Raw genomic sequence first — 27878 nt, forward strand, 5'->3', positions numbered from 1 at the left:
GAGCCTCTGGGCTGAGGCATGGTAGGTCCTACAGACAGGGGCAACTGAAGAAGCAGCAAAACTGGCAATGCCAAAATGCAACCTGGTAATTAGTGGCAAGCCTTGCAAGGAGTCCACAGCATACCTCAGACAAACCCAGCTTACTAACCCCCGTGGTCCTGTGGGGCAGTGAGAAAACATTACCCGATCTGCCACTAACCTCTGCAGAAACAAAATTCTCAGTTCTCTGCAAGTGAAAAGCTGCGTCAGCTGGATGAAGCGTGGCAAGACCGAAACATTCTCATTATGGGAAGGTGCCCTGGCTGCAGTCACCCAGGATCTATGCTGTGATCTTTGAGAAGAAGAATGAGATGGATGAAAGACCAACAAACAAAACTTTGTTCCCATTTGGGTGTAAAAAACAGAGTTTTGTTTTCTAGCCATTTGTGGTTTTGCTGTGTGAGGCCAGGGTAGAATTAGGTACATGGTAACCAGGACAAACACCAGACTGAGGATTAGGCTCAGCACTTATGTACTGTTTTGGAAGTCAGGTGTGTTTCTGCTCAGAAGTGTGGAAAAGTCAGAGCAGCAAGGATAGAAAAATGTTCTAATGAGCATAATTCAAACATCACACAGGCCTGCTAATTGGCACAGTGTCTGGGATTTGTTAGCAGATGACAATATTAATGCTCCAGCCAATTAGTTAAATCACCCTTCCTCCATCCTCAGAGTAAATAAGGAAAAGCTTCAGTTTCTGGAAGCATACTTCTGGTAGTTGCAGAAATCCAGTCATTTTCTTTCTGCCGGGGAGGGTCTCAGCTTGCCAGAAAGCAAGCAGACCTCTCCTCACAGTGTGGCAGATTCCTTTGCTGACTGAATGGCACCACTTGCTTCATGTTTATTTTCCTCCAGTCCTGCTCACACAGGGGTAACTTCTGTGGGCTGTTTCTAGCCACTGAGCACAGTTGTTTGCAATGGAGAAGCAAGTGTTGTCTCTTCTTCAGTGACAGTCTGCAACCTTATGGAGCTGGATGATTCAGTGGTTCCATTAGTTTCCTTCTTCCTTTTAGTACGTGCTCTTGATGACGAGGCAGGTGTTCCTGTTAACTTAGGAGACACAAGAAAGATGACTGCTGTGCACAGCTTCTCTAGGATAAGCTTTCTATGAACTATTCAAAGTGCTTGTCCTGTCCCTGGCCATTGCACTCTGGCTCCAGCATGTAGGTGTCAGGGTAGCGGGGACCACACATGGCATCAAAGCAGAGCTGCAACTCCCAGCTATTCAGCCCAAAGGCTTGTGTTACTGTCCCTAACAGGGGTGGGGCATGCCTAAGCATTATAGCTATAATAAATTCTTGCTCCCTTTCATTTAGCAACAAATTTATGCCTCTCCTTTCCAGTTACGCACACTTAACTGTTCCTGTCTCCTCTACCCAAAGGTCCTAAATACTCACTGCTGGTCAACTTCTTGCCCTATTCCACATGGAGATGGCCAAGGAGACATGTTAGGCAGTCCATAGGAAATGGGAGCAGCAGAGACATGCTCTTTGCTTCTCATCTTTGAAGCTGATTGTGATGTTTCATATGCACCCTAAAAGTAATTTTCTGAGCACCAGCAATCATGGTAGAAGACCAAACCATTCTACTGAGCACTCCAAACAGCTTTGTTGTGTTTCAGCTGCCAGAAGGGGCCTGGAGATATTTTTCTCTCTTTTTCTATTAATGGCATCAGTCTCAGATGCATTTTTGGCCCGGGGTCCTTCTGAGAACTGGGGCATTGCATGGGATTGGTATTTCATACTCCAAACATATGCTACTTGCAGCTGAAAATTCTTGCAAATTAGCTGAAAGCCCGGAAGTATGTTAGTAGTAAAAAACTTCAGCTGTAACAGTGTTATGTACAATACAGCCCTATGACATTATTACTGTCATTTACATTAATAGCATTAGCAATCCTAGTTTTAATCCCAGTCATTGCATTACTGATTACTATTAACAAGGCAGTTATTCATGCCATTGCCAAACCTTTGCAGCTTTGTGAATGAAGGCAGAAACCTTTGTTATCTTTTGAGAAGCTGCAGAGTACTCATCTGCACAACCAAACTATGATGGTACTGAGGCTAATCAGCACATGCAAATAAGGGCTACAATTGTTGTAGAAGGTTTTCTCTTCCAGGGCAAGTCATTAGTCTTCAAAGACCAATAAAAGCAGAAAAGTTTCTCCTGGGAAGGGTAGGGGTGAACGCTCTGTGCATTTAACCCAGTTATCTTCTTTTCTGTGTTAAAAGGTAGCAACCTTTTCTGTGGGGAGGCACAAAAACATAAATAATTCATTAATACGATTCTTTCCCCAACTACTTCAGAGCTTTTGCACTTCCCCAAGCCTCTCCTACCTCAGGCATTTCTCCTGTTTAATGCAATAGTGGAAAAGGCTGTTCCAGAGAGGTGGGATTCAGCATACATGACACGGGTAATTTTGTACTTGCACTGCATGAATCAGATACCCTGGAGACACAGATAGTGGGTAATTTACTAGTCTGAGTATAAGAATGGGAGCTAGGACCACCATGTTTCAGCAGTTCCTGGAAATGTCAGCTGCTGAACACCTTCCCACTGGTAGATCAATGGTAACTACCACAGCAGAGAGCTTGATCTGCACTTCAAAATCTTTACAGAAGCCTAGCTAAGTAGTCGTGTGGGCAGTGGATGCTCAGTTCTCTGCTGTCACTGCTACTTTGCTCTCAGCAGTAAAGGGGATATCGTCTTTTCTTAGAGGGATTCCAGCTTGCAAAGTCTTGGAGACTCTCACAGACAGATCAGACCTTTTAGAGTTATGAGTCCTCTAGGAGTGTTTACCTTTGGATGAATGCAGTTATGTGCTTTAGGCAAAATAAACACCTTGCATGAGCAGTGGATGCATCCAGCAAATTCTTGCCACATGAGTTCAATGTTTATCTACAGGTGGATGGGACGGCCAGTTACAGAACTACAGTCACTGGACAGTCATGTTACTGCTTGGATGTACAAGGATGGCTGTGACCTTGTTGTCTCATCCCCAGCCACCAAGCAATAGTGCCACGTAAACCAGCTGCCTTCTCCTCCTGAAGAGCCTGTGGTGAATCTTCTGCCAGCAACAAGCTGAGGCTTCATGTTGGTAGTAAATGAGAGCCTCCGCTGTTGAAGCGCTGTCTGTGCCCCCAGGCTTTGGAGGTTTCTAACCCAGCCTGCAGGCTGAAAGTTCCTGTTGCACTTCATCATTTCAGCTTCCACCCACCACCCCTCCAAGAAATCAGGGAAAAATTTGCTTTTTGGTGAAAAAGATTGTTAAGATTCTAAGTCATCAGATGCCTCTGTTCTGAAGTAATTCTCACTACCATAGCTGTCATAGCAGAGTATCGACACAATGTCTGGTTTCAGGCCAGCATACAGAAAGCCAAGCTGTGCAAGCTGTGCTTTTGTTTCCTCCTCTTCTGAAAAGCATTGCTGCAATCCTGGGTCTCCTCACTGGCTTCAGGAAGAAAGCCCTGGATAGGTGTCTTCAAGCCAAAGGGCTTCCCTGCCAGCTGGGGAGCACTTAACACCCCTGAAAGCAAGTTGCAGCCAAGAACGGCTGACCTTTGAAGCCTCCACACACGCCTAGGGCATGACGCACTGCAACACACTCAGATGGCCGCCCTGTTAGAGCAGTGCTCTGAATACTTTTGGAGCTCCCGGGTCAGCCAGGTCACTGGATGACACTCCTTAACTGCAAGGGGTTTTGAGCTTCTGCTCAGGTCAGCATCACCATATTCCACAGGCAGTATGGCACATTACCCACCACCTCAGTTTGCAATGAGTAATAACTTGATATGGGCTTAGTGGCAAAGCTGTTTATCTTTTACTCCTGAGACAGAACCTCATAGTATCCCCTTTGTTCTGCTTCCTCTTAGAAGCATTTTCTATTTCCTTAAACCTGAAAAATGTGATGCATGCATGTAGGAAGGGGTAGGAAACAAAAAACCAGCCCTTATAGATCTTCAACGAAAAATATTTCCAAAGAACTTCCTGGAACTATGTGCTGACATTGATGATATGATCCTGGTGAAATACAAAAGAAGGAGCAGCAAGTGTGCTGTTCTCCTGCAGCTGAGAACCTATTACAGTCACCTAGGGACCAAGCTGAGAGCTGTTGTTCTGTTGCTGAGCCAGTAGAGCACTTGTCAGTCAAGTGAAGTGGTAAGGCAGCAAGTGGAGTTTACTAAGAATACCATGATTGCCAAATCTGAAGTCCTAGGATGGCTAATTATGGGAGGCACAGAAATATTCAGATAGATTCTGAACTACATGGGGCATTCAAATAGTGGAAATAGCTGAGGGTAGAATTACCATGAAGACAATCCTGTTACCTGGACTTCAGGTTACCTGTGCTTCTGATCTGTTACTTGGACTTCAGTAACCACAATTTCCTTTTTGGATTTGGTAAAGCTGGCTGTAACAGGCCATGTAAGTCCTATTTGGAGGAAGCTGGCACTTAGAAATGAAAGTAATAGGGACTAAAGTGTAAGAGTTCATTTCTGTTATTTCATTGATATGACCCAGAATGCATGATTTAGTACCATGACAACTGAACTGCTTATTATAAAACAGACACAAGGTAGCTGTGGCCTGCCAGTTCTTATTTGGAGTTTTATTACATTGAGCTTTATTTCATAATTATTATCCATCAGATAAATATTGCATGTTTTAGTTGAATATGGTAGGATGGTGCTTGTAGATGCTAAGATGCCAGAATTAGAGGGTTTTTTTTCTAATTATTAAAATGGTTCATGTATTACTAGGATGGTATTACTTTGTTTTCTAGAGCTTTTACTAGGGGATGATTGTAGAACTGTATGCTAATTTCCAGGTTCCTATATTTATACTATAGCCATTAATTCCTATAGGTCTGGATTACTGCTTTCACAGCCCTAGTAATTCCTATTGATTTTTCCAGAAATGGCACTGAGTGTCCTCATATACATTCAGAAGATTACTGTCTGTTACTGTGGAAGATCTGACTCACCGCACCGTCAGCTTTGGGACCTTTACGGTGCAAAGGTAGAGCACAAGATGGGATCTTCCTGGGAGCCAGAACTCAGGATAAGAGTTGCTCTTTGGACATTTTCTCTTTGCCACATATAGAGGGCCCAGACTCATTACTTGGGCATCCTCAGTGACTCTCTTTCTGTTTGGGATCAATCCTTTGTGTCTAGAGTTATTTCAAGGAAATGAGATACACACTGCCATCCTTGACCCTAGTCTGAGTCCCCTCAGTCCTCCACCTTGCCAATGCCTTCTCAGCTGTGGCCCTGTGAAGGCTCCTCTGCAAGCTGTGGTCCAGCCTGTCCAACTAGGGAAGAAAAGGCATTCTCCTTCCATGTGTTCACAGCCATACAGGTCAAATACCACCCTCATTTCTATCTCTCTGCTGTGCAAAAGGTGTTTCCTCTTGGATGCAGGCAATTTTACAGCTGCTGAATGGCCTTGCTGAGGCATTTTCCCTTTTCTGTCACTGAGCTTGCTCTGAACATCAGGAAATCAAACTGGGAGACTGTATGTGCGCGTACATGTAGTGAACGCATCACCCAGTTGTCTGCAGTAATGTATAGGGTAAATTAGAATACCTCCCACACAATGTTTGGCTTCTGAAGCTTGGTTCCAAATTGGCCATCACCAGGGTAATGGTTTAATCAGTTGTTAGCAATCACTGTACTCCCTACCAACTGATGAGCATGGAACCTTGTGAATACTCCCTTGCCACCTCCTCTGTTGCTGTCATCAGAAGACCTGGCCTTACTTTGGATGGCTTTTTTGCTTGGTTGCCAGGGTTCCTCTCTCCAAAGTTCCCAGAGCATCGCATCCAGTGCAGGGAAATCTCTTGATATCCCCAATGGGAAGCAACAAAATGGAAACCTCAGTGGCTGCCATTTATGTTGTAAGTACAGCTTCCAGCTAAGGCTGGTGCTAGGTTATGTCCTGGACCTAAAGCCTTAAAGAGTAAGAATTAATTCTGTTCATACTGATGGCTTCATCTCAGGCTCAGACAATCCATGCAATGATTACAAAGTGTGGAGCTCTAAATACCCCTTGGTGGAGAGAGCCATACTGTCCTCAACTCCACTGACGTGGCAGCTTTCCTAGATGTGCATCAGCCTGATCATGTTCCACCTCTTCCTTGCTGGGAGATATGGAACTTCCCTTAAGTACTTGTCTTTCTGGGTGGAAATGAGAGCACTGGGAACATACCAGTGATTTGTGACATTTGGCCTGCCACACTTAGTTTGGAGAGGATGAGGAAAATGAGGAACAATTTTATAATCAGTAGCACTTTTCTAATAAGGACTACTTCGTAATGACCCCAGAAAAAGGTCATAGCATCAGGTAGAAGGAGCATACTGGGATCAAAAATCCCCAGGGATTTGTGTCTTTTTTATGAATGGTGAAATGACACTTAGCCCTGAAGGGTCCCCAGTGTGATTGTTAAGGGTCTGTTGTCACTGAAGAAGAGTTCTCAGGCTTATAACCTGAGCACAATCCATGTTGCTTTGCTTGGGCTACACAGGTTAATCATCAGTGACTAGCTGCAATATCTCAAGGCATTTGATATGGTTTTCTTCCCATCAGCTGCAGGTGAGGCAGAAAGAAATAACTTGGAGAATGCGACATCGAAATAATGTGCTCTTAACTGGGTAGAGTTGTCATGCTAAGAGCATACCCAGCTGTGGGCTGCAGAAATGAGAAGGGTTTGCTTGATTTTCCTGTAGTGTTTCCCGAGGCGATCTGCTTCCAGACCTCGTGGAGAAGTGCAGAGGCAGAAGCTTGGCATAGAGACATGATAAGACAAAGACAGCACAGAGGGACAAACAACATTTTTGTAAGGACGGTAATTTGGGGCACACAAGGATGTGTTCCCTAAAGCACTCTAGTCTGTGGCAAATGTGATGTGAGGTCCTTAGACCTGTTGACTCCAAGTGGTTCTTATGGTACTTAATTGCTTCAAAAATCCTCTGCCTTCCTCCCCCATGCAAGACAGGCCAGTGGGGATGCCTGAGGAGGAGACTGGCTTCTCAGAGCAAGCCATTCCTTTTTCAACAGCCTGCACTGAAAGGTAAAAGGAGCATCTTCCTTTCCTTGATAGTGCTGTGCAATGGAATGTTGGCTTGGGCTTGCTTTGAGGTGAAAAGGCCCTACCTAACCAAGATATTCAGGTGATGCAAGCTGCCCGAGCACCCACACTCCTGGCTACAGGATCCCTTTACATGTGATGGCAAGACAGGGAAGTTGTCAGAGGGGAACTGAACCTGTCCTGAGGTCTGACTGGCCACCAGGTCTCCACTTTCTCCGTTGAGAATGGGGGAGGGTGACAGAAAACCCATGCGCATCTGTCCCTCCTTTCCCTCTTCCCTTCCTCCCTCCCTTTCTCCATCCCTCCATTCCTCAGTCCCTCCATTTCTCCATCCCTTCTCAGTTTGGTGTCTCATTCAGCACCTATAGGTAGGTGGAAGGAATCTGAGCTACGTTTCCACCAGGCCTGGGAACAAATGCATGTGAAACACATCCAAGGTATCATTGCTGCATTCCTGCCTCCTTTGCTCACTCCTTAGCTGTCCTCCTTTTATTTAGTGTTTGTCATTGGCAAATGACTTTACATACTGGTATATCATGTAAGGACAGCCAGACCAGCTATCTGCCCTTCACGATCTCCAAGAGCAGCAGATAGGTAGAAAAACTTAAGAGCAGGGCAAGTATACATGATATTTCCACCTTATACAACCTCCACATATTTTCAGTTCAGATATTTCCCACATCTTAATGTGGTTTCTGGGGATTTAGGAATTCTCATTGCATTACTGTCTAAGATCTGGACCACCCTTGAACCCGTGCAAACTTTTATGATCCCAATGTCTTGCAGCAAGTAGTTCTCCAAGTTCCCTGCACCTCACATGAAGAGCCACTTCTTTATGAATATGGTGCCCAGTAGTTTTGTTTGATAACTCAGTTCATTGTATTGGAAGAGGTATTGAACTGCCAGTCCTTTCCTACCCTCTACAAGATATTTATGTTTCTATAGACCTTTGTGATATCTCCCCTCAGCTGTGCTTTCTTCCATACTAATGAGACCCAACCTACTCAGTGCCCCCTGGAGCTCATTGGCTCCAGATATTTATTCACTCACGTTGCCCTCCAAACCCTTCCTTGTTACACTATTTCTGTTTTGAGACAAGAAGACCAGGGCCACTCATTGTATTTAAGATCTGCAGGAATCATGCAATTATTCAGTGGCATGGTGATGTCATCTAATAATTCCTAGTATCTGATTTGCTTTATTGACTGTTTCTGAGAAGTGACATCACAGCCCTAACACTGTGTCATTTTTAACCCCCCACCTCCCCGCCTTGAGTACTAACGGTCAGGGTAAAGCTAATAAATCTTATTTAAGAAACTAAAAATGTACCTAGGAACAACAGTGTCTGCCAGAGATATCCGTAGGGATGAGTCAGAAAACTCAGTGAACAGTGGCCCACAAAGACAAAACAAGACCTTTACAACAATGTTTGGATCCAGAAAGATGGTAGCTAGTGACCTGACACAGTCTGCTGAGCAGCTGGGCCAGTACAACATATAAAGAATTTAATCCAGCACCTCTTTTACTAAAAATGAATAACAAAACCTTAATAAATCAACAATTACTTATTGCTGTATTTGGGATAATAAATTCTTTAGTTTATCAGTAGCTTGTGGCTTCCATAGCATGTTCTTTGAACAGTTTGCCTTTCAGTTACATCCCCTTTCTCTCCTGAACAATAAATTAGCATTCATTTTTCTTTTAAAGGAAAAGAGGGGAAAAAGAGGATATATTACAATTTTTTTCAAAGCAAAAAGAAAAAAGCAACATATTTTTGACATATATCTTAAAATAATATGAGGATAACTTTCTCCGCATGTTAGATGCATATGCATAAATAATAAAGGGTGTTATGTTATTTACAGTGTTACACAATAAACTAAGAGAGACTCATTTAACACATAATCCATAAAGACAGTAAATAATGAAAACATCCAAGTATGTACAAGTTGTATTTACAATAGAATAGAGAATTATAAATGATGATAATTGGCCATGTTCTTTGTCTGCCCTTCTCTGCAGCATTTCATAGGTGCTTTTTTTGTTTCTTACTAGAAGTAAGATCCAGCTGATGGTAAGTAGCCACACTGCAGGGCCAAGAAGTGTTCAACAGGCTAAGAAATGTGTCCTTTGAGGGGACACAAATTTGCTATCTTGGTTACTCAGGAAACTGCAATGTGTGTGAGGGAAGCAGGGAGATGCAGCTTTGTTTTGGAGGACTGGAGAGAGAAGGAGCTTTCCTGTTTCCCTGATAAAGGCAGTGATTGATCTCTTAAACCTGGGGGTGCTGGGGTGGCTCAAGTTAGAAATAGCTGGGCCAAGAGGAGGGAGTAGGTTTTTCTCTGTTCCATGAGAACCTCTGAAGAGCTATAATGATTTATACCAGCTGAACAGGCAGGCTGTACCAGGTTGTGCACAACATATTCCAGCTACACACCCCTGAAGGAAGCATTTTATCCTGGAATAATTCCTGTATATGAACACATACACAAGGAAAACTCATGGCTCAAGTTAAATGACATGGAAAGAAACCAGGACAATCTGAACAACTCTGCCACCACTGGAATATTTCCCCCCCTCTTCAAAGTATGTTTCTCCTTGCCACAATTTTCAGTCAAAAGTTGGCAAGGGTTACACAGTGACGGCTCAAAGGTGTTGGGACTGCCTAGCTCAGAGGTCTGGGTAATGAAGCGAATATCCCCAACAGGGGAGCTGGCCTTTCCCGTAGGCACTTGCTGACTTTGCTCCATGCTCCTGCAGTCTCCAGCCTCGTGGCCAGCAGGAGCTGGCTGCAGCTTGCCAGCAGAACCTGTGGCCATACAGACTTGCTAACTTTGGGGGGGTGGACTTGACTGATGTGGAGCACCCTCACAGTGTGCCAAAAGCAAGTCCAGAGATGAGGCGCTGCGTCCTGCTCCCACTTCTGTGAGTGCTAAGCCAGAGCAACTCCCATAACTTGCTGTTGCATGAATTGTGCTGTAAGGCTGGGCTCTCCCCAGAGACCTAAGGGCTTAGGCAGCCATATCCCCAATTGTATTTTCTTGTTCTTAGGTCCATGAGAAGTCCCCAGCCTAATTTCATGCTTACCCTATAACACACTACTATATGTACCAGGGGTAGGAGGAGCAGGGACTGCACACCACTTTGAGTTTGAGGCACTGCAACAGAAGAGGTGTGACATTTTCCCCTAGATCTACACCGAACAAATCTCACATGTATAGCTCCCAAGCATGCAATTGCTCCTTCGTTTTATACTGGCCCTCTATAATAACAGTGTTAGTAGTCAAATAATTTACTCCACTTCAAGGCAAGTTCCCTTTCCTTCCTAATTAATCTGTCTGGGCTATCACAGACATTTCTATTAGAGCTGGCCTTGTGGGTGATCTGTACTGGAGGGGATTACAGAAGACCTGTGTTATAATCTCTATTCTGCCACTAAGATGTGTCATTTTGGGGCAAACCTCTTGTTACTCTGCCATCCTTTGTCTGTCCTGTAAGATCTTTACAGTATCAGAGACCTTACTGAAAGGACACATTTTCAAGTGCCTCTGGAAACTCAAAGGTGCAAATCCTTTGGAAACCGGTGGTCTGCATCAGGAAAGCCCACCTGGCCCTCTATACTACTGAGTTGCAGAGTTACTGGGGAGGTGAATGTTCTGCTGCATGGAATTGCAGATAAATAGGCATGACTAAAGGGATGAAAATGAGGCTGTGGTATCTAGAATTTGCAGGGAGCTTTTGTTTTGGTCTGCAAAGGCAAAGTGTGTTCAAGTACATGCCAGCTAGGGAAAAAATGGCAAAGGGGACTTAAGTCCAGGCAGTACATATTTGACAAACTTTGCCATCTCCCATAAACTTCTCAAATAAGTAGTGCCACCACATAGTCCAAAGCAGTGCTAGTTTCCTAGCCTTTTGCTTCTACAACCAACATCCTAGCATACAACTCTGTCATCATCTTCTTCCTACACTGAAGTTCTTTTGTTCTTTCTCTGCTGAAACTGGTGGTCAGGTAGACTCACCCATGTTCTTACTAATGTGATGTGGTTGATTTATACAGTGAGCAACTCACTGATTTTCATCATCCTGATAAACAGCTTCATTTACTAAACTTTGCTTTCAGATCTCAAATCAATAGGACACCTTGTTCAGCAAAACTCTTTAAGCGCATGCTTAACTTTACGCATGCGTTGGAGGCATCAATGGGAGTCTAGCACATGCTGAAGATAACTTTTGCTGGGATTAGCATAAGCATATGCTTGAACAATTTACTGAGTTGGGACTTTAGTTCCTTGGGTTTACATCTCACAAAATTTCCTTGACTTATTTCTCTTCATTTAACTGGGACCAGGATGTGGCCCAAAGGATGAGTGTAGTTTGGCTGAAATTCTTTTTCTCTTGACATGGCTCTTATTTAGAGTCCAGTAATACCTGTAAAACATATGTTCTCATTTTCAGAATCCCCAGAGTCTAGGAAAAACATTTGTTTTCCACATCAGTCCTGAGTCTATGCTGTGCCAACTGAACACACAACAAAAATCAAAAGAAGAGGCAGAGTGACCCTGACTAAACTGATAGGAATTCAGTGCAAAAGAGGCCATTTGCTTCTGTCTGAACGGATGCAATTGCTCCAGCACTGACAGCATCCTTTTTCATTACTAGTCAAATTCTTCAAGACCATCACTGGCTTTATAAACACTGATATCAAATAGCCATGCACACTACAGCTGTAACCCACATGGTATGCTTGCCCTCATAAATGAGCTTTGCATCAGCCTTGCCTCTCTCACCCCAAATAATGGAGTCAATAAAGGCGGGCAGAAGTTAACTCCATACTTCCTCTATGTCCTTCCTACTTGCCTGTATTCTAACCGTTCAGCAAATCACTTCTTCCCTGAAAGTCTTTTCTGTGTCCAAAAGTAACCCATACTCCCACAACAACTCTAACATGGTATTGCTAGAAACTTGTCAGGGTTCTTTCTGAGGAGAAGAAAAGGGAGAGAACTGAGGGGAAAAAGAAGGATAAATCATCTATTAGAACTCAACATAAAAAAATAGGGGTCAAAACTGATTGCACTTTTATTAGTGGCATTTGTTTTCCAGCTAGATCTCTTCCTTGCTAGTTACAGATATCTGCTATTATATTTGCCCCATTAACTTAAACTAATATAATTTTTTCTCTTTTTTCTTTTTTTTTCTTTTTTTTTCTCTTTTTTTCCCCCTTTTTTAAATAGAGTATTGGATTCAAAGCCTCAGCTAACCTAAACCCATTTTCTAAGGGATAACTAGAACAACTAATATCTGGAAAATAATGAAATGGCAGCTCCTAGTGATTACAAGCTGACCTCTGATTACTAATATATTTGGTTTAAAATCACAGTATTATTTTCTTTCTATAAGTAACATTATTTAATGCAGGTTGGCTTTTTTTTTTTTTTTTTGTTTTGTTTGTTATCCTGCTGTAATTAATAGTAGCATGCTGTTGGATCTACTATTATCCCAGTGCTCAAAGAAGCAAACCTTTTTGGCTGGCAGAGAGCAGACAAAACTCATTTCATATACAGAAAGCAAATAAAACTTCTTATAGAAGAAAAAAATTTTTGTTGTTTTTTCAGCTATTTTTTTCTCTTTTCTGTGTGTGCATGGGTGTGGGTGTGTGGGTGTGTGTGGGTGTGTAGGGTGTAAGTGCCATTAACAGGGCTTTTTGATCTGGGGATTCTACAACAAGCAACCAGAGGGACTTCTGCAATTCTTGCAAATCATACATCCAGTCATTATAATGCAGTGCACAAAAAAGCCAGGACAACTGAGGGCTAGAAGGTTTTGCAAAATACTATGGGACAGCCATCGTTGTAACTGTACAAAACTTGCTCTCAACGTAACATAACATAAAGGCACCATTGATATCTTTCCCCATTTTTGAAATACTGTAAAAAATTGCTACATATGGCACATAACACATTTGTACATACGTATATTTAATTTATAAAAGTTTTTTTTTTCCTCTCCTGTTTTCTATCAGCGGAATTGCTAAAATAAAATAAATTGTTTAATTTAAAGGTGGAATACTTCATTATATAAAATAAAGTTTTACATGTGAATCTATGTGGTTTATGTTTTATACAGCAATAGGGTCTTGGTTAGCTATCACACTGGACAACCTTGCTTGCAACTCTTCTGGTGCAGAGAAGCGATTCGCTGGGCTAGTCCTGCTTTCAGCCAGTCGGTAGGCAGCAGCTGGCTCCAGACTGGTCGCCGCGGGGTTCGGTATGCTCAGGAACGGTGTATCCTCGCCTATTCTTTCATCTTCGGTTTCGGTTTCAGAGCTGCTGCTCTCAGAGCTTGTGTCAGAGTCCGCGTCCACTCTGCTGGAAATGTGGCCATTGGGCTTTGTTCTTTTCACCCTCCGGCTGTTGGTGAGTTTCTTTGGAGGCTCCTGTGCTGGTTCATACTCCTGCGTGGTCTCGTACTCCTCATCCTCCACTATCCGCAGAGGACTTGGTGGCAGGCTGTTGCTCTCATGGGCGGCATTGTGGTGGAAGGAGTTGAACTGCTGAAGGTGGTGATCATACTTCTCACGTAGCCGTGGTGGGGTCACCAGGAGCAGCGGTCGCTCCTCTTCTATGAAGGGACTCACTGCCACCGAAGGGACAGAGACGGTCAAGCTGGAAGCCGGTGGTGACATTTTGGAGGGATGGGACTTGGGAGAAGTCGGAGTATGGAAATCGACAGGTGACATGCGAGCTGGTGTGGTCATAGCTGAGACATACCTGAAGAAAAGAGATGGTGAAAGGTTGCAAGCACATGGGTGGTAGTGACATGTGAACACAGCTGCTCACATGGGATGGAAGGGAAAAGGCAGGGATCTCTTAAGATCCCCAGCACCCTCACACAGGGCTACCAGGGAAACTTTCCTGTTGCTATTAATCTTATAAAACTTCTGACCTTTGGGACTCTGGGCAAAAACATTTGAGAGCAGGAGGCACATGGCAAACCCCACAGGTCTGTTCACCTCAGAAAAAACATGGAGATGCTGTAAATTATTTGCACAAATAACATAACTTCCTGGAATGAATACAGGAATGGGATCCAGAGATTGGGGCGCTGCCAGAAACAAAATGCATTTGCAAGTATTTTCTCAAAAGGAAAATGGTTGCTGCCCTTCTGGCAAGAGTTTACCAGAACCTGGGGTGCATGCAAACAGACAGGAGGAGAGAAAGGAAGGGAACTAAGGGACAGTCCTCCTGGGGCTTAACCCTCTTCTGGCAACCAAACTGTCTCAGGCTAAAGGGAAAAGCAATGTTTGGACAAAGTCTAGAGCCAGATTCTGCTAATTTTAATTCCTGGGGGTAGTTAGAGGAGGATTTGCAGCACTGCCCCACAGCAACTCTGTGCTGCTCCGCTCCTGGGGTGCTAGTTACCCTGGCTGGCAGGTTTATCTGCAAAAGAAACGTGCAGCATTATCTGTCCTCATATGGCAGCGAATGCTGACAGAGAGGACTGTCTGGCCTAGTGTTCATGACTGCTCTGCAAAATTTGCCTCTATTCCTTTATAAGTTTCTGTGGGAAGGGTAGTGGTCAAAGGTGATTTTTGAAAACAAAGCTCAGATGCCAGTACAGAGCTTGTCCCAAAGGAAGAGGACAAAAAATGTGAGACTATTAGCTGGTTTGAATCAGTGGAGCTCCATGAGATGCTATAAGGTCATCTGGATTTTTGCCAGGTGAGGATCTGACTGAAACTTCTTGAACAAAGCACAGTGCCCAATGTGACATTTTGCATAATTTCACTTTCTTTTGTTCTTATCCTAGGTTCACCTGCCTGAATTTCATCTGTGTCCAAATTTAAAACCTTTCTAAGTGCTGTCTCTTATATAGGCCCTTTCAGACAAGTTATATGGCTATGACTGGTGAAGTTCCTAGTTTTTCATTAGTGATTTATTTTTTTGAGTCTGAAATAACCAAAATAAATCTGAATCCAAGTTTCTTATCCAGTCTATTACTCAGTTGCACATATTGCACTTGATTAAAACAGAGTTATTGGACAAAAAATAAACCAGGACAGAACCTGAACTGATGTGTAGTAGTGATGGGTTTCAGCAGAGGCATATTGATTTACACCAACTGAAGAACAGGAGAAAGAAAAGCAAAACTGGAGTTGTGCATTTGAATTAATCAAGTTGGCTGCCAGTGAGAGCAGACGGCAATTAATAGGTTTTTGCATTGGATGAATTAAGTAATTCTTTATTTTTCATTCCATGAGCTAGCTTTTCATCCCTTTCACATTTTTAAATAGGCATTGTCTGAAAAACTGAAGCCTTTCTACTTCCTCAGCTGGTCTATGTTGGACGTACATCTTGACACACTGGATTTTAGCTAAACTGATTCAGTTAATACACTAAATTAGTTAAAGGTGTTCAGTGTACTGTGCACGCTTACATCAGTGTCAAGTTACTTATACTGGGGTGTTGTGGATTTACACATTTCTGGTATATTTTTCCACACTGTAATGGGGCAGTGCTAATAAGCTGGTGTCTACGAGCTGAGGCACAGGTACTGAAAACATGCAGCTCTAGCCCCTACCAAAAGGAAGGTTAAAAGGTGATAGATTTAACCAGCTTCATAGGCAGCAAGAGGTAAACCACGCTGGTTCAGTGCAGGAGATCAGAATGTATCCATAGCCATCCAACAAGCATTAACTAGTTACACACTACCAACTTATTCATATAGTTCAGCCTTTTACGCAGAGATGGTGTTTTTTGATCTTCTCTCCTGTAAGATGGCTGAGATCTTTCTAAAATATAGGTGCTTGGGTCTTCTGCTTGTGTAAACGTGTGTCAGGGCATGGGATCCAACAATGGGATGGGGTAATGCAAAAGAACCCCTTGTAATGTCTATTCTATTTAATTTCAAAATTGTGAAGTAACTGAGGGACTGGAGGGTAGAGGGAGCACAGCACTGATCTACCAATTCACAGCACAGTGACATTTGATGGCTTCTATACATTCCTTTGTGTTTCAGAGTAATTTTTAGTTGCAAATAACTCTCATTTTCCCCCTTATATATAAACACATACACCAATCCATCTCAGAAATAATCTGTCATGTATTTCCTGCTTGCTAAAAATAGATGCGGTCAAATTTAATGCCCAGAGAACTGTCTTCTGCATTTCAAATTCACAGTTGTTTCAGGCACAGGCTAGGCCATCAATGCCTGATGATTATCACAGAAATGTTGCTGCTTTTCACCTATAGCCTAATCTTCAAGAAACACAGTAATTGATGAAATGCCTTCTTTCTTCTCACTGAAAAGGTATATATGCTCCTTTTCCACCCTCTAAAATCTAAACACCTCATATCAGAATGATGCTCCAGATGCGCAGGCAATGGAGGAAGACAGCACAAATGACCTTTGCTCCTCATATGAAGATGCCCAAATATATTAAGCTGTAATATTCACCATTAGTGGGCATGTGGCTGTGTTTCCCATACATCTCCCAGGCAGAAGGCAAGGTGGTATTTACTGCTCTAGGTCCTGATCCAGCAACATACTTAAGCACGTGCTAAGCTCTACCCATGTGTGTAATCTCACTGATTTTGATGGAGCTACTTTCATGATTGAAAGTTAACCTTATTGAAGTGCTTTGCTGGATTGGGGCCATGACTGTTTATGTCACGTGAGCCACATATCTTGAAATTAAATTCTATGATAAATAACAGATAACTTTATTATAGGGAGAGAGCCAGTCTGCTATCTTTAGTGGTCCTACAGGCCTTATTCAGAGACCTGTCAGCTGTGGTGCCTTATTCCACTGCAAAGCCATTATTTGTGTAGCAGAGGGAGGACCACAGGAATGGCTTTTGCTGAACTTGCACATTCATTTTTCTGAAAACTACAATTTGTCTCCTACACAATTCAGTCTCCTTGGGGATTGTCTAACTGCATTTTCAACATCATGGACATCCCACGAGATCAAATCCCTTGTGATTTCACAGTGCTCAGGGAACTGGTCCAGTAACCCTTTGTTTTCCTTTTCTTCTGCCTCTGATTGTTGGGAGCAAAGCTCTCTTTACGTGTCTTATTTCTTCTCAGTCTTGCTTTTGCTAGTCTGGGGCCATCCAGTGCTTTTGAGATAAAATCCTAGCCTAAAGATTAGAAGAGTTTTTCAGTAAAAGTTTTCCTGTAACTAATGTACTTCAAGGCAGGCCTTAGGTACTGATGAACCAGCCCTTTCAGAGAAAAAATTACTTTGCTGGAAAACTCCTGGCCATTTTTACTTTTTAAAGTCCTTCTGATTTCATAATGACCTGGGTTCTTCTGGCTTGCACGTTGTGTCCCTTGCTTTTATTTAATAAAGTGACAAGGGGAATTTTTGAAGGAGCTGGAATCTCCCTGAAAGTGGGTGGTGGCAAAATTCCTATACTGCTTGGAGTCCTTTGCGCCCTCCTCCTGTGGATGAATACATTACTTTCTCCCTACCTTTTGTGTCTCACAAATTCCCTCAGTTTTCTCACTTGCTTCTTCAAAGAAACTGATAATTCGTCAAAGATCCATTTTTGCTTTACAATGGAAATTTCAGACAAGTTACTTCAGTAGAGCTTTTCCAAATGTGAACTGCTGGCTATCAGAAATAAATCTAGCAGAGGCAAGAAAGGAAGAAATGCTGTTGGTAGACTTTAAACTGCTTCCAAGTTCTCCACCTTTATGAATGTGGAGATGAATGCTTTATGTGAACAGCTGCACTGTTGTGTTTCATCCTGTGCTCCCAAGCTTTGAAATCATCTGGTAACACCAGAACTTGCCAGCTGAAAGCAATGGGTGGTGTGTCCTACCTTTCACTGTGAGGAGAGTCTCGGTAGGAGTCAGGGGTCTCTCTTGCATGCCGGAGGAAGCTGTTGACTTCCCGTGGCCCGCTGATGCCATTCAGGCGGCCCCGTGGTCCTGCTGGGCTGGTGTGCCTGCTGTTCTCCATAGAGGAGCTGACGAGCACTGAGTGGCTTTCGGAGACAATGCTTTCGGTGTGGCCATTACTCCAGCTGTACAGCAGCAACCAGGAAAGGAGAAGAAGGGAGGAGAGCATGAGAAGGTGTTTTGGTGGTAAATGCAGATAAGCAGAAGTTTAGCCAGGGGAAAGGAAGGTTTCTGTTGCCACTCAGGATGTGCAGCATAACCTTTGGGATGGTAAGAGGGGCTGCAGAGTTTTGTGAATTGTATGAATCCACATGCACCAAGATGATTTTGCATGTGTGGATGAGAGGGAAGAAGGGCTTTCCAGTCACCAGGACTGCCACTGATTTAGGAATTTGCATATACTAAGATTCACTGTAACAGTATTGGAATGCCATTCAGTCAATAAAGTTCTTTGTATATTCCCAGAAAGATAATCTAGTTAGGTGACATGACATCAAATATTGTTAGTCTTAAAATGAAAACACTATGAAAGGAGCACAGACTTTTCTGGGTTTGTTTTTTTACATATCTTTACAGATTTGCAACAGTAACAGATCAGATATTACAGGTGTTGTTTCCCTTCCCTCTCCAGTACCTGTGGCTGGGTGTCTGGGTGACTGTCACAGAGTGATGTGTTGTTGAGGTGTAGTGGCTTGTCGAAAATGAGGTCTCTGTTTCTCGCTCGATGACATGCTCGCTAGAGATTATGTTTTTTGAAACGTACTGCTGAAAAAAACCAAGACAAATCTCAAGTTTACAAACTGTAATTCACAGCACATTTGCAGACATAATTTCCAATCTCCCCCCTCCAAGTTGCCGCTTTTTACACATGCTGAAGCACAAACTTTGCCACTTAAATGCAAGCAGAAGCTACACTGATACACTTGAGCACATTCATGTGCATCTCTGCATACATACCCCATCTAAACTCAAAACAGGAGGAAATTAATGAGGAAATTAGCGAAGGTGTGCATCCCAATCAGGCTATAAACAACATACTTATTTAAGAAAGGAATGAGAAGTCCAAATGGATGGAGACCTGGAAAGGTAATCATCACTTTACTACCAGATGCATCAAAAATATTATTCTCTGATGGAGAAGACAGCAGTAGTTAGCAGTAGCAATTGTTCATTGCAGGACAAGAATCTGGGCAGGATATGACTGTTTCCAGTGCCCAGGATACAGCACCTGGGCAGACCTATTCGTCAGGGGGTGATCTGCAGAATGGGTCAAAACCTCCTGAGATGTGTGTGCAGTGCCCAGCCTCTCAGCTTTTGTCTGGAGGTTCCCTCAGTGCTGTCACTGGTAGGACCCTCCATTCTCCTTGCTGGGGAATCCTGTTTTCCCCTTTCTTAATGATCTGACCATGGATTTAGGACTTTTGTGGGGCAATATTGGAAGCTGAGCTCTTCTAAAAAGTTCTCTTGGCCTTAACCAAGGTTAGTGAGAGTGCTGCCATTGACTTAGCAGAGCCAGGGCTCACCCCTGCAATGAGCTGTCATGACTATCTACAGTGATGGTGGAGCAGGAGAGCAGGCATGGCTCGAGGCAGCAGGAAGCTGATATTCCCTGCAGACAGCTGGCTCCCCTGGGAAAGGGAGGAGAGAAGGAAGTGGCTATAGGCAGCACGAGCCCTGGCCTCTAAGGCCAAGGGGCTTGGCCAAGGGGTTAGTTGAAAAGTAACTCTACTCTGAGAAAAAGCTGGTGGATGCTGGTTGAGTATCAGCCCCCACCCTATCTCCCCATACACTGCTACTGTCCCGGTGAGATCTTCATTCAGACTTCTACCCCTGGGTACATAGTGTCACATTCCTGATCTGAGGGGGCTGTCCCTACTCACAAACCATCAGGCCAAGAGGAAGTAGGAAGAGCAAGACATGTGTGTCTGAGAAAACTGATGCCTACAGAACTTAGCCATGCTGTAGAGCCATTAGTATTTTTTTCTGAGGTGTTCTTCTTGCTCTTGGTGTCCCAGATCCACAGGCACAGCTGCAGCACTGCAGCACACCCCAGTAAAATGGCCATCTGCAGAAATGTATCTCATTTTAACGCATGTTTTTTGCAAAGTCCCTAATTGCTTCTGGGTGAAGAAAGCCAAGAGAATTCAGCCACCAGCCTGCGGCACGTGGAAGTTTAAAAGCTGTGAGGTAAGCTTTGCTGTGGCACTGGCAGCCTAGGCTGAAATGTGGGCAATAAAACCTACGTTCACCAGCTGGACGTTATCTGGCGGCGGGTTGGGGTGGTGTGGCCCATTGGCCATGTTCATCACATTGTTCCTTTCCGAGCGCAGGCTCTGCCGAAGGCGGTCGTGCAACTTTTTCCTCTGCTTCCTGTGTACGAAACACGGAAACAATTTTAATAGACAAAGGGAAAGCAGCTGCACCTTTCAGCATGTTGATGATGACTACAGTAATATAACATCACTTTTTCTGCCAGCACTTTCCTCACTGCTGCAAGATCTCAGAGTAACTCTGAAGACCACAGGGCTAATTGCAGCTGGATCTGCGGGGACCTGCAGAAGGGGAAGGATGGGTGGGAACCCTTCCAGGAGTCAGCAGGCCACAGAGGGATGGGAAAAAGTGTGAGGAAGTGGGAAGTAATTTCTAAGCCATGCTCCCTCTCAGGAGAAGTTCTTTTTTGCACTCAGAAGGGAGGGAGGAGAGATTTTAATCCAGCCATCTTGACACTCATCGCAGCCATGGCCAGATTCCTGGTAGCCCACTGGGTTACACTTCTCCATTTACCACAGGGAGCCAAGGTGACCATGCCTCAGGGCTTGCTTGCAGCTATTGGAAAACACGGTGTGTGCCATGATCTTTGTGATGTGGCAGCTACACAATTTTTTGTGGGGTTTGTTCTCTACCTCAGCAGTGCACCCCAAATACATAAACGTATTAGAAAAGTGAAGTGTGCAGAGGAAGCCCCAGAAGTCCAAAGTAAATGAGTGTGTGAGGTATGCCTGAGCCTGCAGCCATCCTGGCAGCTCTTGCAGGTTTTGTTGCAGCAATATCTGATTAATTCTGGAACCTAATGATTACCAGGTAGATGCCAGAGCTGCTAATGCATTCAGTAGAACCATTCATCAACCACAGATACTAATGGCATAGTCTTTGGCTGACTTGAATGCTTCTGCTGTGCACTGTCCTCAGCTGCTCCTTCCCCAGTTGCTAATCCTTCCAGCTCTCCTCAAAAGAAATTTTCAGGAGATCATTACAAGCTGTCAGTAGCGAAACTTGCAGCATAGGAAAACCTGGTGCTGTGAAGGCCATGCAGAACACACTAAACAGAACACCGAAATAAATAACCAGAGAAAGAGCTATTCAAGTTCAGATTTATTTATCAATGTTCCCCAGTTTTGTCTGATTATCCTGGAGAACTTCCACCATCCTGCCACAGAATCCAGGGAAATGAAGAGAGGATGCAGGCTCCAGCACACTGCAGAGTGTGTATGACCTTGGCTGTGGCAAGAACTAAAATACACACAATTCCCTAAGCTGTATGCAGAAGTGCAGATAGTTTTGGCAGGGCAATACAGTGTAAGATATAAGCATTTTCAATCCCATTTTGAACTCAAGGGGACTGTTCCAAGTTTTCTAAACAGGAGGGGGAGGGAAAACAATAAATATATTGAAGCTTGATAGCCAGGGAAGCTTAAAGACAAAGAAAACATGACTTGACACACTGCATTTTTTTGTGTTTTCTCTGTGCGTATGTGCCTGGATAGTGGAAGATGCTTAATTTATGACACTCCACAGGAATGGTATAAGCAGACAGGGCTGCCCTGGAAATGTTCCTGTCTCTGCAGGACACAGTCCCTGGTCCATGCGGGCTTTGTGCTTGGAAGATAACCAGGCATCATCTTAGGACATGCAGTTGGTTAAGGTGGATGGGGAATGCAGTGCCAGGAGATGCCTGAGCAGCTACCCAAAGACCTGCCCTGGGCTGAGAAGCAACGCAGACAAGGGTTTAACTGGATTTCACAGCACTCCTTCATGAGATCTTGGAGACCTTGGAATGTGAGTACAGCCCAGGTCCCCTGACATGGTAGAAAAAGTAGGTTCTAGAGGGAGTTTGAGTTCATCATCTACGGGTCTGAGATCCCAGCACATATGGCCTGGGAATCTGACCCGAGGAAACCGCATTACTTCCCACCTTCAGAGAACAATGTATTTGCATTTTGCATGCTTCCATATGTGCCATTTGTCCTCTAGTATAAAAAAAAGAAATTGCTCCAGGAAACTAAGAAGGAAGAATAATGGAAAAGCTATTGTGTACTTCACTTATTCTGAGAAGGCTTTCCCTTAATGTATATGACTTGCAAATAAAGCACCTCTGAATTGAAACTCCATGTCAGAAGATACTGCCTTAACATTTGACAGCAGTACCTCTTGCAAGGAAACCAACAAAATCCAAGCCATTACACTTTATTTAGTGTGTTCTCCTAACACCGTTCCAGGATTTCCCCTTGTTTCTGTTTCTTTCCCTGTTAGGAGGAACGAGCATGTGGGGAACTTCTCACAGATAGCAGTCTGGCATCACTGCTGCATTTGGAGGGCCATGAACTGGCAGCTCACTTTCACTCTCATCAGCTGTGTTTGAAAACATTTCACTTTTGGCTGGCAGCAATCAGTGATGTCTGGGACAAACCATGACAAAGCATCCAGACCTCTAATGAATTCTGTGGGCTCTTTATATAGAAAATGTTACTTCAGGACACTGAGTAAAGGTATGATGAAATTCATGGGGATGTCTTGGCTGATATTGATGAACTTTGGACCAGGAAAAATATTGTTTAGCTGCCCTGGAATGCCAGTTGTCATTTCTAAAAGCAGTAATCGGTCTGATTCTTTATTACTCATTCAGTCGTTCCTCACCGCCCACTGGCACAAACTTGTGGGTGTGAGCAGAATGTTTGTGTGGCTGGACTCTCATCAAGGGGGGCAAATGATTCCCCACTCCCTTTTTAACACATCCATTATTGTTGGGGCTAACAAGAAAACCAACAACCCAACTGTCAATCAGGCACTGCAACAGTAAATCAGCTTTATGCAGATGTGGAAGTTTTATGATAAGGGTTTTCTGTGTTTTGGTGGGGAGATTTATAAAGCCAGTCAGAAGTTTTGGCAGCACAAATCCTGCTGACGTTCACTGTAATTTATGGTCCAGGGTGCCTCATGTGTGTTTCAGAGTCACCCCCAGTAATTTACAGAGATTCACAGAATGCATTTAAGTGCCTACTTTTGCATTGGGAGCACTTTCATGTTCGGTTCTTTGGCCTTTGGTATTTAGTAACTTGTAGCACCATTAATCTTGCCTCAAGTAAAAACAAACCAGTCTGATATGTAAAATTTACTGCTGGAGAGCAACATGACTCTAGTGTTGGGGTTTGTTCCTTTCCAGCTAGGGAAACCAGCTGGAATCGGTGATAAACAGAGTTGCAAGTCAGTGAAATTTGCTCGAGTCACTTTTGAGGGGTAAGAAACCTTTCAGATACCTGTCTTATTTTTTGCACTGCTGATGGACATGGAGACCTGCACCCATCTGGCTTGGACCAGAGCACCCTGGCCACAGGTCTGTCTCTTCAGTTCAGCTCTGGAGAAACCCAAATACAACCTTACGCTCAGAGGAGTAGAAGCTACAGTCAACTGGGAAGGCCCTGACCAACAACCACAGATATAAAAAAGAAAAGTTTACTTGGTTTTGCAGTAGGCCACCACACACATGATGCCAACTACTAGAAGAGCAATGCAAATGCCAGTTATGGTCAGCACCCGTTTCTGGTACAGTTCCTCAGCTTCTAGAAAGGGACAAAAACAGAGAAGGTCACAACATGGAGGACGGCTAGGCAAGGAGCACACAGTCAACAGCTGGCATGCTGCAAATCACTGCACAGGTTCACACTGCCACACTAAAACACAGCCACCACACTTCAGGCAGACTCATTATTGACTGCAAGGAGAACAGGACTAAATCATAAGCTCTTAAGACAGTACTAGGGATGAATGATCATCCATACAATTACAGTCAAAAGTAATCTTTCTTTTTGTTTAAGTCAACAAGTATAATATCTAAGAAACAACTTCACAACTGACAAACACTCAGATTTGCTGGAAATAAAAATGCAATGCACTAAGGTCATAACATGAATTTGCAAATGCTTTGGAAGTTTTACTCTGCAAAGACAGCTGGAATGAAGGCCAGTTTTACGGGCCTTAAGAGAAATTATTTTCTTATTATCTTCTTTGGATTGTTTTCATACCCAATGTGTCTCTACTCCCATGTCAATTTATATCTCAGTTGTCTTTACAGGAGAGATTTCAAAATATCTTTCTACATTTGAGACATGAGCTTGGCTTGTAATTAAATTACCGATGGAAATAAAGACAGGTTTTGAGCTGTGGTCATAAAATTCAGACTTTCTCCAGTGCTCCTCCAAAAACACAGCAACACCAAAACCCAGTAGTGCCTTGTATCAGAGAAATGTTTGATTTCTATTTGGCTTTTTTTTGTGTCCAGCAAAGGAACTGCTCTATCTGGAGCGGCAGCTTGCTCTGTGATGACAACTTGTTACCAATCTCATTCATCAGAGATATTTCACTATTATAAAGACATTAGCAGCACTGGTAATGTTTGGGTTAGAGCTACTCATGCATTCCAGCCCCACTCATGCTTGGCAGGGAACACTGATGCATGTTGTACCAGGGAAATGTTGTGTAAGGAGTGATAAAACAGAGCTGCATTCTGTGTTGATGCTTTATGGGTGAAGATTTCCATTGCTGCTTTTAGGACAAAAATGGGTGTCTAGCTTTTCTCAAATCTTATTTTTGATAAGCAGTCCATCCAGAAAACTTGCTCTGGAGGATCCAGGCTGGAGGGTAGCCTTAAGCCAGACTACACTGCTGACCACAGTTTGAATACCAGCAAATGATTAAAAATCAGTGAATAAAAGCTGCATTTTTACTATCTTTGGGATAAATTTTGGCATTATTCCCCCTGGAAGGGGCTTAAGTGAACATAAAAGATCTGTGGGGCAATTCACCAGGAGGTCCAGAGATGCACAATGGTCCCTCACACGTGCCGTGAGTCTCTGTCCAAGCTCAAGGACTTAAATGATGTGTCATAAATGCCACACCAGTTCAGGAGAAAATGCTCCCTACTGAAGAGGGAGCAGTCATTCCTCCAGTGTGTTTCCCAGGCTTATCTAGTTTAGTCTTAAAGGTGCTGTGGGAAAAGGCAAATACTCCATGCAACAAACCACAAAGCAAAAAGAAACCTGAATTTCTCTGATATAATGCATCTTACCATGGAACAGCTTTGTCTTACAAGCCAAACGCACTGTAAACCAAAACACTAGCAAACACGTCATGAGCACTGTCAGACAAAATTAATAGCACTGATTATTAACAAGGGAGGGGGGAAGAAGTGAGTTTGGTAAAACTAAGATGCTGCAAAAATGTATTAAAGAAAAGGATACAACTCCAAGAACAGAAAGTCAAAAAAGGGAAGGAAGAAAGGGCTGAAACTCCAACTAAACCAAACCAGGACAAAGAGAAAAAAAGGTAGGTGAAATATAGGGAAAGACAAGGTTAAAGGGTTGAGAAGTCAACCGCAGGCCTGGCACAGCATGCTTGATACTGGAAAAAACAGAGTGAAGAAATGCTTGGGGACAAAAAAAACCAAAAAAGGCTGAAGCAGAGTGTGAAGGGATTTCTCATACAGCATAACACCTTGCCTAGGCTAGTTAGTGGCACTTTGCCCCCTTCCCAATTTTGCCCCTTCTGAAAGCGCTTATTAGTTAGCCATGGAAATGATGTATTACAAGGATGTCACAGGAAACAGGAGAACTGTGCTAAGCAATTTAGGGGCAAATTTGAATTTTTTTTTTTTTTTTTGTCATGCTGTCAGCTGTTAGCTTGTAAAAGCAAAATGAAAGGACATATCAACCATTTTTCTTGAAGGGGAAGGGAGAGGTGGAAGAAGATGAATTCACGTGGAAATTCTGCTTTGTTTCTATTCAGAGAAAAAATTCACTGACTCCATGAGGTTTACTCCAGGTTGAGGCTGCTGCAGATGAGCTGGCTGGCTGGTTGGTGGTGGCCTTGCTGAGGCTACCGGTGAGTTAAGGCTCATTGCTCGTGTATGTTGGATGCTCCTGGGCTCTCCCCCACCACAGGGGCGGTAGGTGCAGTGGGGGAGTGGAGCTGTGAATGCAGCCCTGAGCAATGCTCCTTGCACTGGCACATCTACTGGGACTGATGGTCTTGAGGGGCATGGAGAGGAAAACCCCTGGGTCTGCTTTTGTTACCGTAATTCCCTCCCATGCCCTTTGAAATGAGGCCATTAGGATGATCCAGCTTGACATGGTGTGCATGAACTGCTGCGCCGCCATGCCTTCCCTCAAGCTATGAGGGTGAACAGCTGCCTGGGAAGGCACACGCATGTGGACCTGTCCTGCTCAGCAAACCAGAAAGCTTCCACGTAAACCTGGTGGTGCTCCTGGCTGAGCCAGGGATGCCTGGGTGACCTGCGGGTCCTCTGCGGGTGGCAGGGGATGCTGGCAGCCCAGCTGGGCTGCAGTCCTGGCCACAGCTCTGCAGGCAGCCTGGTGCCTCAAGGATGAGCCTTGGCATTTCTGTTTACGGTTAGAAGAGTTTTGTGAAGCAGGGACCAGGTCTTGCCCCAAAACTGCCCTCTCTCTCTGGCCAATGTGAACATTTACAGAGCCAGCCAATGGTGCAAAGCCAAACAACATGTGCTGTGTTTGCAGTGCTCATCAAACTAGCTTGAAAAAAAATTAATAGCAGCCTTGGGGAAAAGTCTGTAGAGAAATGTATGTGCAGTGAGAATTTGGAAAAGGTTTTGGCCTGTTAAGTATTGAAAATCATTTTAATACACTTCCCCCCCCCATAGAGTACTCGGCAAATCAAATTGACATGAGACTTAAGTCAAGACATTAAATCCCTCTATGTGTATCTTTTCAAATATGCACATTATGCAATTAATTTCACATCACCCTAATTTATACATAATTGATGATATATATGTGGTCTTAAATTTGCTCTGTTTTAAGGTTTTTCTTCTTACAGATCTCTGGGGATTTTAAAAAGAATTTCATTCCAAGGGGTGGTTCCACTGATGTGATCTCATATATAAAGCAAAATTTACAAGAAATTTTTAAAAATTATTTCAGTTTAATTCCTCATATGTTAATGCAGCCATATATCTTCTACTACAATCTAGTGCTTGTGAATGCAAATTAATATTACCTTGTGATAATAATAATAATAATAACAACAATATGTTGGGTTGTGAGAGGTTTTTAAAATTTGGACTTGCAATGGGTTTTCCACAGTCCGCAGCTTAAGCTAATGACATTTTGTGGGGGCATTTTAAAAAAGAACATGAACTAAAACTGTGCAAAAAACATCCCTGGCTGTTTCTTCTCATTTGCTGACAATTTTAGGAGATTCCAAACTAAAACTGACCTGAATTCCAAGTTAGCATATTCAAGAGATACATTATTTGTACCCCTGATTACTAAATGTTTGTCAGGTAAGTACGGTTAATTCACGAAGAGGACTTACAAGATTTATTTCTATTGTATTTAAGCTGAAGAGTAAAAATAGTACCCACTGCCAACGTTCTCAATTGGGTGCAATATTAATTGGGTATTAGAAATATTGAATATATTTTCTGACTTGAGGATCTGGAGTCTAGCTGTAAACCTCTGCTGGAGTTCCTAAATAACTTTCAGTTCACTTCTGATTTACAGTCCTAGAAACGAATGTATCTATATGCATATCATTTATA

At 43.4% G+C, this 27878-nt stretch overlaps 1 protein-coding gene across 3 annotated transcripts in view; it reads right to left on the reverse strand.

The window, feature by feature from the left end:
* Positions 1-8669: 8669 nt before the first annotated feature.
* Positions 8670-27878, reverse strand: part of NRG1 (neuregulin 1) — a 306864-nt gene continuing 287655 nt past the window's right edge. For all 3 annotated transcript variants that reach the window (XM_013295510.3, XM_005232837.3, XM_055791616.1), the window contains 5 exons: positions 23763-23865; positions 20272-20398; positions 18663-18793; positions 17950-18153; positions 8670-13890 (listed from right to left, as the gene is read on the reverse strand). In XM_013295510.3, the coding sequence (XP_013150964.1) occupies positions 13239-13890; positions 17950-18153; positions 18663-18793; positions 20272-20398; positions 23763-23865 (1217 nt within the window). In that variant the 3' untranslated portion in view covers positions 8670-13238. The remainder of the gene's footprint in view (positions 13891-17949; positions 18154-18662; positions 18794-20271; positions 20399-23762; positions 23866-27878) is intronic.

This window comes from Falco peregrinus, chromosome Z (assembly GCF_023634155.1).
Source record: "Falco peregrinus isolate bFalPer1 chromosome Z, bFalPer1.pri, whole genome shotgun sequence".
Taxonomy (NCBI): Eukaryota; Metazoa; Chordata; class Aves; order Falconiformes; family Falconidae; genus Falco; species Falco peregrinus.